Raw genomic sequence first — 12,219 nt, forward strand, 5'->3', positions numbered from 1 at the left:
AAGGAGTAATTGGAAAACAGTTAACTTATCTATGGCAACATAGCTTTTGGGCTATGTACAGAAGTTTGTGTCTCTAAAAATAACCTATTTTTAGTTTACGGAGGACTCTAACATACGGTTTTTTCACTTGCCTCTTACGGAACCCTGAGAGACATATTGTCCTCATTTTCCAGAGAGGTGAGTTGACTTGCTCAGGCTCAGTTACCAATTAAGTGGCAGAGTCAGGATCTGAACTCAGGTCCTCTGACTCGAAACGCAAAGCTTTGCTAACTACCTGGCTGCCTCTTCCATAATTAAGAGAAGGAGTTAAATTTCTGCTTCCCTACTCTGACCTCACAGGGCTTTTCTGTACTTGAAGATCACTGACAACCACCAGTGGGTGAATGCAGGATAGGTCTCACAAATAGGTTGTGTGTATGAGTGTGTTTGTGTTTGTGTGTGTGGGTGGGGGGGTTGTATGCATCTGCACATTTATCTCAAACACCTGCAAGGCAACGTGTCTAGTGTAATTTTCCTTCCATTGTTTTCCTGTTATTTCTGAGAATTGCTAGGGTAGAGTTTACTCAACTGAAAATCTGCAACACTGAGAGAATCTGCCTCCCTTTTCACGCACATATCAGAAAGAAGGCTAGAAAGTTAATCCTCTTCTGTTTTCCTGGTCTGAGAGGGGGCACACCAATCTGTATGGAGAACACACTGGTGTGGGCACCAGTTGTCTAAGAAGCAGGCAAACATTGGGGATTACTTACAAGTTGCTACAGCTAACAGCATGAGAACCTGCTCAGGAAGCCATGTGCAATGTTATATCAACATCCTACACAGAGCTGTGTATCTCTTCATCAGTGTCCAATACACGAAATAACCGAGTCCTACATGGCTGAGGTAGTACCTCTGGGAATTATCCCCCCTTTCAACGTTGATTGCAAAAACCTTTCCATGCCTTACAAGATATTAAGGTTAACTTATTGGAGAGAACTATGTGAATTAAAGGTTGTACATTTCACCCCAGGTTAAGACTATTTCAACAGACTTCAATGTAATGGAAATATTTCCGAATGTAGCTTCACTGCCTGTGGAGACTGTCTTGATGTTGTTTATCTTGTTGATTGTTGTCTTCATCATCTAGATTTCCTGCTCAGAAAACTCTCAGGGTCCCCACCCTCTAAAGAATGAAGAACAGCAAAGCTTCTCGGGCTGGCATTGCCTGGTCCTGACCCACCTTCCCTCTGTATCACCCATGATTCATCGACACTTCAACAAAACCACGCCACTCACTGTTCCCTGAGGCCATCTTCCACTTGCTCCCTGTGACATCTAGGCTTAGTCCACCTAGAAAGCCCTCCGACCTATCATTGCTTGTAAAATTTCATGTCCTTCCTTGGATGCTCTTTCAATGTGAATGCTATTGTAGAATAGGATTGTGTGAATCCTTGTTATTCTCATGCAGAATTTACCACATTTTGCTTTATAGTGGCATATTTGTTGTTATTTGTCTGTTCATCCATCCAAAAAATACTTGATGAGCACTAAGTGTATCTTCATGGTGCTTTCTGTCTAGTTGGGAAGGCAGACTGTATAAAAAAGTATCTTATAATAATCCATGATAAATGTATAGTAGAGGAAGTGTACCACACACAGGCACCATTGAAACTAGTTTTGTGTGTGTGTTGGCAACAGGAATTTGGTCCAGGAAGGCTTCCCTTTGCACATTGATTTTATCTTACATGAGATTGGATGCTCACTAACGTCAGAGACTTTGCAGGATGGACGGCCAGTAATGTGTTGAATGGAATTAATTATCATGGCTCTCACCTGTGTGACGCTATCTCATCTGAACCCACTTTGGACTAAGGCCATTGCTTCTGGTGCTCTTCTGGGGCTGCCTTATATGCAGAAAAGTTACTGAGATTTTACAACTTGATAGTTTTTCTCTCTCTAGTACACACACTCTGCCAAGGAGGGATTGTTCTAGAGTCATTAGTGGACATAATTTATGTGGAGATATATGATGGGTTTATTACAGTATAGGCTGAAAGGCTCCTGAGTTGGAGCAGACCTTTTTCTGAATGTGTAATCTACACATAAATGAAGTTGATCCTTAAAATTCAGAAGGTTTCCTGACGGCCTTAAGAGCAGACTGTTATGAACACAGCTAAATCTTTCAATCATTGTTTGTAGCCTTCAACAATTAAGAGAAATGCAGTCACATTTTGGTCATTTGTTAGAAACTGCCTGCGTAGGTGTGTGCTGACTAAATCTACCAATGAGATACCTCTGGATAAGGTCAGATCTATGGCTTCAAAACATACCAGGAAGATGAGAGCCTTGAAAAAGTCACCTCTGAAAATAAACTGTATAAAAAACTCATTTCATACGTACAATGACGCAAACTTTTCCGTGGACTCTACAATAGGTTAATTTATTAAAACATTAACTTATGTTTATTCTTATTGTATTTTTCCCTTTATTTTTTTTAAGAAGGTAGTCAGGCTTTCATGTTCTCCTACCTCGGGAGCTCAAGGTTGCAGGAGAGAAGACAGGGCTGCTCAACGACAACTCTCCCTCAAGACATTGGAAATTACCCTTTCCAAATCCCCCTTGTTTGAGGAGATTGGGCTTGGTCAGTCCAAAGAGTGATGAAGAGGAAATGGCTGTGCGAGACTGGGAAGGTGGGAGTGAGTAGGTAGCCCAGGAAGGGAAATGCCCCTGTTCCCTGGAAGCTGCCTTGGAGGAGCATCACCTCGGAGCAGTGCCTAGTATGGTAACCCTTGGGCTGAAAACTTCAGGCATGGGGCTTCCCCACCTCTGCTGAGATCCCATCATTTAGGACAAAATTGACTTGCCCAACTTCCAGAGATAACACAGGCTTGGACACTGAGTAGTGAAGGGGGACCTCCCTGAATGTTCTAGATTATACAAGGCATCCATGGGCTGCACTGGGGAAGGAGGAAGTCCCTGCAGTGATGGAAGTCCCTGGCAATGGGCAGTTTGGAATCAGACTTGATTTGATTTAGAAAATAAGCTGATGGGATAAGCCAAATGTGGTGGAGTAAAATTGCACCCAATACAACTGTGTACATGAAAGCAAAATATTAGCTTGGAATGAATGGTCATGTACAGGTGGGAGGAGTAGAGTTGTAATAATGCATCTTATCTTTGCTTTCCGCTTTGGAATTCCCCCCTCCCCCCACTGCCAGGTTATTTTCAACATATGCGTATACTACCTTTTGGGTCCAAAGGGCCCCCAATGAAGATAAACAATGCCCATGAGGGCCACTGGGGGTCATGGGCAAACCAAAGAAATGGAAAGGAGGAAAAGGTGATGAGAAGAAAAAGAAATGAAAAAGAAGAGGAAGTAGGGAGGAGAAAAAGAGACAATTACCCAAAACAACAGTAGACAGAAGAGATGCACTGGCATGGCATGTGGTCTCAGGCCAAGACGAGGGAAGATACTCATATTGGTTCCTCCTTTCCCTATTTTTCCCACATCTCTCCTACTTTATTTCCTATTTGGTTAGCCCTTGATTATCCAGCACCCTCATCTGCCTCCAGGCAGCAGATACTCCATTCCTTAGTTCTTTTTCGCTTAGGAGGAGGCATTGGGAAAGTGTCTGGGGTTGAGTTTCAAATCTGGCTCTGCCAACTTTTTGGCACCACATCTTGTATAGTAGGGGTCAGTAAATTGTCCACTGACCAGAACTCTCAGATGGCCTCCTCCATATTTTGCCTTCAGTCCTCTGGGTGGCAAGGACTTTTAGTCTTGAATGAACACCGGTGAAAATTGAGGGCTGGCTAGGAGAGAGGTCAGAGGACGCTGACGACAATTGGTGGGTCCCCATCCCTCTCTCTAAGCCATTCTGATCTTGATTGTCTCTCAAGTCCACCAGTTCTCAAATCTTACTGGGCGTCAGAATCACCTAGAGAGCTTGTTAACACACAGATTGCTGCTCCCTTCCCCAACCTATAGTTTGAAATTTGGGGTCCATGGGGTAGAAGGTTCCAGGCGATGCTGATGCTGCAGGTCCAGGAACACACTTTGAGAACGACTGACCTAGTCCGTTTCACACTGAAGCCAAGGATATTTGTTTAAAGCCCGGCTTTTATGATTTCACTTTTCTGCTTAAAATGCTTCAGTAGCTCCTTGTAAGATATATTTTGAGGTATCAACTGTAAGAGTAAAATTATCAAGCTTTCTCTGTTCAGCGAAGAGGAGGGAGCCCATTGTCTCCCTGTCTTCTCCACTTAGGGTGTCTCCTTGAGATATAAAAGCCCAATAAAAAGCCAGGCTTTTGATCCTCCAATGCAAGATCTTTGGCCTTCAGATCCTCGGATCTGTAAACACTTACCTCCAGAAGGAGCTCAGGGGTCTCTAGGTTTACAGGGGACAATTGTGAGGTATGTGTATTTATCTCTCAAGGAGATAAAAGAAGTTGCAATTGTTCTGTCTTCCACTCTACTGTATACATTTGTGTGACAGTCTGTCCAGACTTGGTAGATATTTTCATCCCAACTGTACATGCATGTAAAACTGTAATGTTTACTCACTAATAAATTGTGTTCTGTCTTCATACTTTGGTACAAAGGGGTGTTTTATTGGCAGGATTGTTTTATTTCCCTAACACAACCCTACCCACTATACTCTTTTCTGAGAACCACCCCACCAGCCTACGCTGCTGCAATTATTATAGATTCTCCCAGGAATTTGGGAGAATGAGAGACATGGTCTACACAGAGAAAGAGGGAGAGAGTGAGGCAGACACACAGAAACAAGCAGAGGCACTGATTCCCGAGGCCTTTACATCTGGCATACAGTCCAGCTGCTGTCCCTGTCTTGGATTCCACAAGCTATTGCCCAAATGTCTGTTATTGCTTAAGCAAATTTTCCTTGGAGTTCTGCTAATTGCGACCAAAATAACCTGCACTGAGATACTGCCTGTTGCCTTCATGATGAAGTCCAGATTCCTGGACATGGTAACAAAGATCTTTACTACCAGGTAGCTGCCTACCTCTCCATCTCTTATCTCAACCCATTCACTTCCTATTCAGTTATATTTAACTACTTTTTAGCTCTTTCTGCATTTCAGGACTTGGACATGCTGTTTTCTCTCTGCTTGTAACATTCTTCTCATCTTTGCTTGGCCAATCCCTATTTGGACTTCAGATATCAGTGTAGATGTCTCACTTCCTCCAGGAAGCCTTCCAAGACACATGGCTTCTTCTCCATATTCTTGGAGTTCCTTTACTTTAGCTCCTGTGTCCTAGCACTTACATAAGATATCATCATTGCCTGGTGGCTTGTCTTTCTTCCTCCCTCAATTTTGAGCTCTGTGAGGGCAAAGACTGATTCTCCATCACTGTTGTATCGGGGGTCTAATGCAGTACCTGGTACTTGGGTGGCATCTAATAAATGCTTGTCAAATAAATAAATGATGTGCCTCCCTTACCCCCAGTCATCTACCCTAGTGGCAGGTTGACAATGATGAGTAGAAAAAAATGAAAATTACTTTGGCCTCAAGCTATAGACTATAATTTGGAAATACTCCTGAGGTAAAGAATCAGCTATCGCCATGGTCTGGGAATATCCTATTACCTTAATTGTATCTTTCCCCCCATTATTTAATGATTGTGCCAGAGTTTCTAATTAGAGAAAAGGCCTCATGGACTTATTGATTTAAATGTGCTGCATCACCAGGGAGATTTTGAGAATAAGGTTAGAATTTAGCATATCAGAAATTCAATCCATTTGAGATCTCTCAGAGGTTTGTCCTTGGGTTCATTTAGCACAGACTTTCATCGTTACTGAAAACTGTTGTCATGGTAATCATGGAACCTTTCATGATTTCTGTATATGAGTTAATGAAGGTACTGGAAACAGCCCAGAGGAATTCATACTTGGGTGTGCATTTGTCTCCATATTAACCCAATCATTGTTTTGAACACACATCTGCCCCTGGGCTGATTCTCTTGGCTCTTGGTCCTGACAGGAATAAATAAACAACTGATTCCTTTTTAGTATTTCAGGCTAGGAGGCTGTGAATTGTTGCCCTTTTGGTCTCATTTCAACAGGAAACCCCACATGGAGGGTTTAAAGGAGCAGAAGAGAAAAAGAATGGTGTGTGAAGCAAATCTCTTTCTTTTATTTCAAGTTATTAACGTTGCTGATTTCAAGGCACCTGAATGTAATATCTACAAAGAAGTTTCAGTTGTGGAGAGCACAGAACACTGACTATATCTAAAGCCTTTCTTTTATGGTCCTTTCTAAATATACCTTCTGTCAAGCCTCCATCACGTCTACAGATTTAGATCCAGATACTTCAGTGTGCTCACAACATCTGAGTGTGATTATTTCCCATCTATGTCCTGTCCTGCTAGTTATTTTCTAGTATCAAGTCTCCCTGCTTTCCTAGTAATAGAACCCCTTTCTTTTAGCTAGGCATGTGGATGCCTGAAATCATATTTGTCATTCTCCCTTCAAGATGGCCAAGGGTACTCCGTAGAAGTGGTATACTTGACTTTCTGGATTTATCCTTAAAGGGAGTGGGCATGTGCCATTCTTTATCCCTGCCTACTAACTGAAATGTGCCCATGATGGATGGAGCTGGGGAAGCCATTTTAGACAGTGGGTTGGGACCACACTGAGAAAAGCAGAATGACAAGACAGAAGGGTATGGGGTCGTGAAGATGGTGAACCTTTTGCCAAAGCCCAAATTGACTATGTTTACAGGAGAGAGAAGGAAACTTCTGTCTTTTTAAAGCAACTGTTATTTCGGATTTTCTGTTATCCAATCTTAACTGATATTACATCCCCAAATGAAATTTAATTTTCCTCTTTCCATTGATTGGATGTGAAACCTCCTGGGCTTTCTTGTGAGATTTACCTTCTGGTTCCAGGGCACACTGGAAGGTGGGCGGGTTTGCTGGACCTTGGCATTAGCCAGACTGAATATTCTGGTATGGGGAATTGAGACATCATTTCAATGGCAGAAAAATACCTACTTCAGCTTAGTCATAGAGTTGCCTGGTCTTTGTATGTGTCTTTTGAATTTTTCTAGTGTAGTGGAAGCACCTATCTTTCACCCTAAAATCAGGACTCCTATCTCAAATGCTTTTCTGAATAGGGTAGATGATAAATAAGAATCATTACTAATCAGTCTGAATGCAAAGTAATTGAGATAAGAAACAAAAACAAAACAACCTTCCAAATTATCTAAAGTATAAAAACCCTCCCCATGAGAGATACAAGCCTTCTGTCAGTAAGGAATTATAGTTTTACTTACTGAATTTAGGCCTTTTAATCTTCTTTGTCATTTCTTTATTTGAATGTACTCCAGTCACCAGCAGAACTACAGAAGAAAAGACGAAAACAACAACAACAACAAAAACCAATCAATATTATTTCATCTAAACACTTTCCCTTTTTTGACCCTTGTGTTTGCCTCACTCATTAATGTATTCTCACTGGTGAGACTGATTTTCCCTTATATTAGAAAATAAGATGTATCATTTGTATACTTTTCTTAGCCTCTATTGAAAGGGTCTTTCAGAAATACCTTTTGGATAACTGTCCTTTGTTTTGCTGTCTTTAAATTTCAACACACCCATCCTACCATCTCTATTTTCCAAAGGAGGGAATGTGATTTGTTTGTTCCTAGGGGTGAGTGGAATGATAGAGGCAGGATGGGCACCCAGACCCTGCTTGTGTCCTTTCCAAATGGCCAGAGAACTGAATGTGCATGTGTGCTTACGTGTGCGTGTGCATATGAGTGCAACAGAAGGAAAGCTGCATGGAGGGGTTGTGTAAAAAGCACCAGAGGAGCGCTGTCTGGGAAAGGAAGACAAGGAGAAAGGGGACTGGAGGGTAGAGAGAGACTGGTCATAAGGTCTGTCTGAGGTGTGACCTGAGTGTCCCTTGGTGGTCCATGTAGCAGCACCTGGTTCTGTGCCCCACAGAGGCCACCTGCAGATAGGCGAGCTTCCTCCTCAGAAACAGGAGCAGAACCTCAAGCAGCATTTGGCTACTGCTCTCCTCCAGAAAGTGCAACAGTGGGGGGAGAAGGGGGCCTCTTTATCCTTTTTAAAGTCACATTACCAGTTGGAGCCTTGTGCTTGTAAAAAATAACATTGACCAATTTTTTTCCTATTACCAAAACAATACATGTTCCTTGTAGAAAAATGTAAAAAAACAAAACAAAACAAAAACCCACACAAAAATGTACAGAAAATATAGTTGAACACAAAAGTATATTTTCAGCCTTTTTCTATATATGTATAGATGTTATGTATTCATATGTGTACTTTTAAACAAACATTTGATCGTGCTCATACTGTTTACAATGTTTTATAACTTATTTCTACTTAAGGATAGCTACATTTTTTTGGTCATTAAATGTTAGTCTCACAATAATTTTAATTGCCTGCAAAGTGTTGCACTATAAGCATGTATCATAATTTAGCCAATTTCCAATTTAACATAAATAGCTCCATCTTTGCAATGATCCATGACCATTTCTTTAAAATAAACCTCCAAATGGGATTTCTTATCTGAAAACGATTACCCACTTAAAATTTTGATATATATTGTGAAAATTTCTCATAGCAATTTTTTGTTGTTAACAATGTCTGAAAATGCTCACTTGTTTGTACTTATACTAATTCTACCAGTAGACAGAAAAGCAATGATTTTCCTTTCAAAGGGTTAGTCAATTCTCTATTCTTCTTCTTTCCTCTCCAGGTATTCTTTCACCTTACCCACCCAAAACTGGTACTGCTTTAACTTACCTCCATGTTAGCCCCTTTTCTGAGAAACCCACTTGGTGGATGGCGTTGGGACTCTGCAGGTGGACATGTGGCAATAGAGCATCAAAAAAGGCATTTTACTCTGTAATTTATGCGTTTGTTTTTTAACAGAACACAGATGCTCAATTTAGCCATAAATGGACTTCGAAATCCTTGAATTAGAAACTATCTTTAAAGTAAAAAGTGGCAGTGTCACCAAGTGTGTGTTATGAAAACTTTTTGTCTTATGATTCTCTAGCTACTCTGTGCCAATGATGCAGCTATAGCTACTGAAGTATCCCCAATTTTGACTACTAGCATTAGATGAGGCCTGGAAATGTGACATACCATGTCCTGTAAGAACAGAAACATGAAAGAGAACTGAGTGAGAACCAAAAGTCTAGCCAAGGAGAATGAAGGCGGACTTTTTTAGGTGTTATTTACTTCTGGGGTTTGGGTGGGTGTGAGCATCCTGGAGGTCTAATTTTTATAGTAGTTTCTGTGTCATTTAACTTTGTGCGAAGACCACATTTTCATGTTATACACAAGCATAAACAAGTAGAACCCCCAAATATTTTTTTAAACAAGTAGTAAATAAATATATAGAAAAAAAAGGTACAAGTAGACAGAGTAAGTGAAATAGTAATAAATTTGGGTATCCATTTTTGTGGAAAACCAAATCCTGTCCTGGGCCTGTATGTCTGTGACAAGTGGTTTATACGTCTCGGTATCATTAGGACTATAAATATCTCAGTAAGACCACTCCATCACTCGCATTTGCTCAGCCAAGGCCCTCTGGGCTGAAAACAGGCATAGCTGGTTCAGTTTTACAGCAGTGGTTTATAGTCATTCTCTTCAATGGTATACAGACACCCTCCCCTCAGCTTAGATGCTTATTAATTAAAGCTTCCCAGAGATCACTCCTCTAAGGGAGGGCTGGGCAAGAAGGCTGAAAATGTGCTGCTATCCTGCAGCAGGTCTCCATTCCGCATCTGCAAGACCTGTCTTGCTGTATTGGAAATGGTGACTTGCATGTTGAATTCAGGTGAGAGAAAAATCAGTCCTGTGTGTCTTTCCTTAAGAAGGCAGAGCACTGAGATGGCTCATTTCAAAGTACAAAGTGGAACACAGGTGTGAAAGCCAGTCCCTTCTGCGTGAATAATTATCCAGCTGCGGAGGCCATTAGCGTCTAGATGTCTTGAGGAAATTATGTCTAGAGGCCAAAGTTCCAAGGCAAGCATGAGTTCCCAACTCTGCAGCGATACTTCTCAGTTTTTAAGAATTCTGTGTTCCTGTTTTGAATAGCATGCCAAGTTCTCACCTTTCACTAGTAGTGCTCGAAATTTCAAAACAAATTAAATGTCAAAATTACTTTTTCCAATAGGAAAACTTCCCCCCACTTCTCTCTTTCCCCTCTAGTGTGGCCATCAGAACAGTCAAGATAGCTGAGGTGTAATTGTTTTCAAGTTCAATTTAAATAAATGATCAGTCAGATGATTCATAGATAGAGACCATACCGATGAATCAGCTGGAGACCGTGCTCAATCTCATGAATGATAAAAAATGTCAGCTAACGCAAAATCATGGGATATTTTTCCACATCACGTTAGTAAGAGTTGAACACAAGGTTAGACCTAATCCTGACATGGGTCTGGGGTTAGGGCTTCCCAGTCATTGTGGGTAGTCTAAGCAGATGGAGTCATTCTGGAAAACCTTTGGTAATATATTTCAAAGGTTCTATTCTTTGTCCTAGAATATATACCTCTAGGATTATGCCCCAAATTATAATCAGATAGGTAGGCAAAGATTTATGCAAAAAAATGTTCTAATGGCAATTTAGAAATAATGAAATATTGGAAATGTTCCAACAATAGGGACTCCTAAGCATTTATTACAAATGATATGTAGAAAGACCTTAAATGACATGGTATGTGCTCAGCTCTAACTTTAAGAATGATTCTGACAGAGTTAGAATATATGTAGAGAGAAATTACTGGAACGAATATACCGAATGTTAATAATGGTGAAATTATAATTTCTATTTTATATTTCTGTATCTTTCCCATCTATTGTATATTTTTCATATATATTCTATATTTGATACAATTAGAAAAAGCTAATGTAATTATTTTTAATGTGATCATATTGAAATCATATAGACTTACAATAATGAAAAGTGCTTTCTAAAATCTTTGGGATGGTTAATATGAATCTGTGTTCCAGTTTTCCTGTTAATAATGAGTTATAATCAGACCATTCACTTTCAAGAAAAGACATGAAGTGCCAGGACATCTAATCAATGATCAAATCAGTAAATACTGACTGAATACTTATGCGTCTGGAACTTTTATAGAAATGCTGCATTCTAGCCCCTAAAATTCTTGTTAGATCCTTTTAAAGCCCCTTACTAACTCAGGTGGTATTGAAAAGTACTCCCTCCCTGACCAAACTTTAGTCAGGCTCCTCTACGCCCTCTTTTCAATGAGGCTTTGACCTTGGGTTTCAGTGTCCATCCTTGTTGGATCTGCATTGCCCAGTCTTAGTTTTTAGCAAGGATCCTATTTGGAGAGAATCCCCACCCTTGATATTTGATCATCCTGGTGTGCATTTAGCAAGACTCGGTCAAGTTGCTTCAGCAAGAATCCCCCCACCTTTGATGTCTTGAGGAAATTATGTCTGGAGGCCAAAGTTCCAAGGCAATTATGATTTGCCAACTCTGCAGCGATACTTCTCGATTTTTAAGAATTCAGTGTTCCAGTTTTGAATAACATGCATGTTCTCACCTTTCACTAGTAGTGCTTGAAATTTCAAAACAAATTAAATTTTGAAATGACATTTTCCAATAAAAAACTTCCCACCATTTCTCTCTTTTTTCCTTTCTAGTGTGGCCATTAGTACAGTTAAGATAGAATCTTATCAAGTTGTTTCAGCAAGAATCACCCTACCCGCTTAGTAATCTCCATCCCCTGACCCTGGCAACCTCCTCCTTGGCTGTAAATGCCCACTTTCCTTGTTGTATTTGGAATTGAGCCCATTTCTATACTGAGGTCTCTTTTCCCCGATTGCAATAGTTCTTGATGAAAATCTGTTTTTGCCACTTTAACCATTGTCCTCTGGTTGTCCACGTGGCTTCCTGAAAACTGATTTATAAAGCAGATCTTTTTAAAGTAGTTCAAATTTTCCCTGTGCTTTAATTTGGTATTACATATCTAATGAAATCTCGAGCATCAAATAAATCGCAGTTTCCTAGCCAAGACAGGACAACATTCTCTACAACCACATAAATCATAACAATGATGCTTCAAATCATAGCATATAAAAGCTGGGAGGAGGCTTTGGAGGCCATCCCTTTACTTTATAGAAAAGAAACCAAGGTCAAGGTTTACATGTTGGCTAAAGATGCAGTTCTTCGGGAGAACTAGAATGCAGGTTTGCTGGCCATAG

At 40.5% G+C, this 12,219-nt stretch overlaps 1 protein-coding gene across 2 annotated transcripts in view; it reads right to left on the reverse strand.

Annotated features, from left to right (window-relative positions):
• VIT (vitrin) overlaps nt 1–12,219 on the reverse strand; it is a 99,660-nt gene that overhangs the window by 61,392 nt on the left and 26,049 nt on the right. For both annotated transcript variants that reach the window (XM_019741949.3, XM_088796218.1), the window contains exon 3: nt 7,278–7,343. In XM_019741949.3, the coding sequence (XP_019597508.3) occupies nt 7,278–7,343 (66 nt within the window). The remainder of the gene's footprint in view (nt 1–7,277; nt 7,344–12,219) is intronic.

The sequence above is a fragment of the Rhinolophus sinicus genome, chromosome 2 (assembly GCF_057876585.1).
Source record: "Rhinolophus sinicus isolate RSI-liver-muscle chromosome 2, RSI-T2T, whole genome shotgun sequence".
NCBI lineage: Eukaryota > Metazoa > Chordata > Mammalia > Chiroptera > Rhinolophidae > Rhinolophus > Rhinolophus sinicus.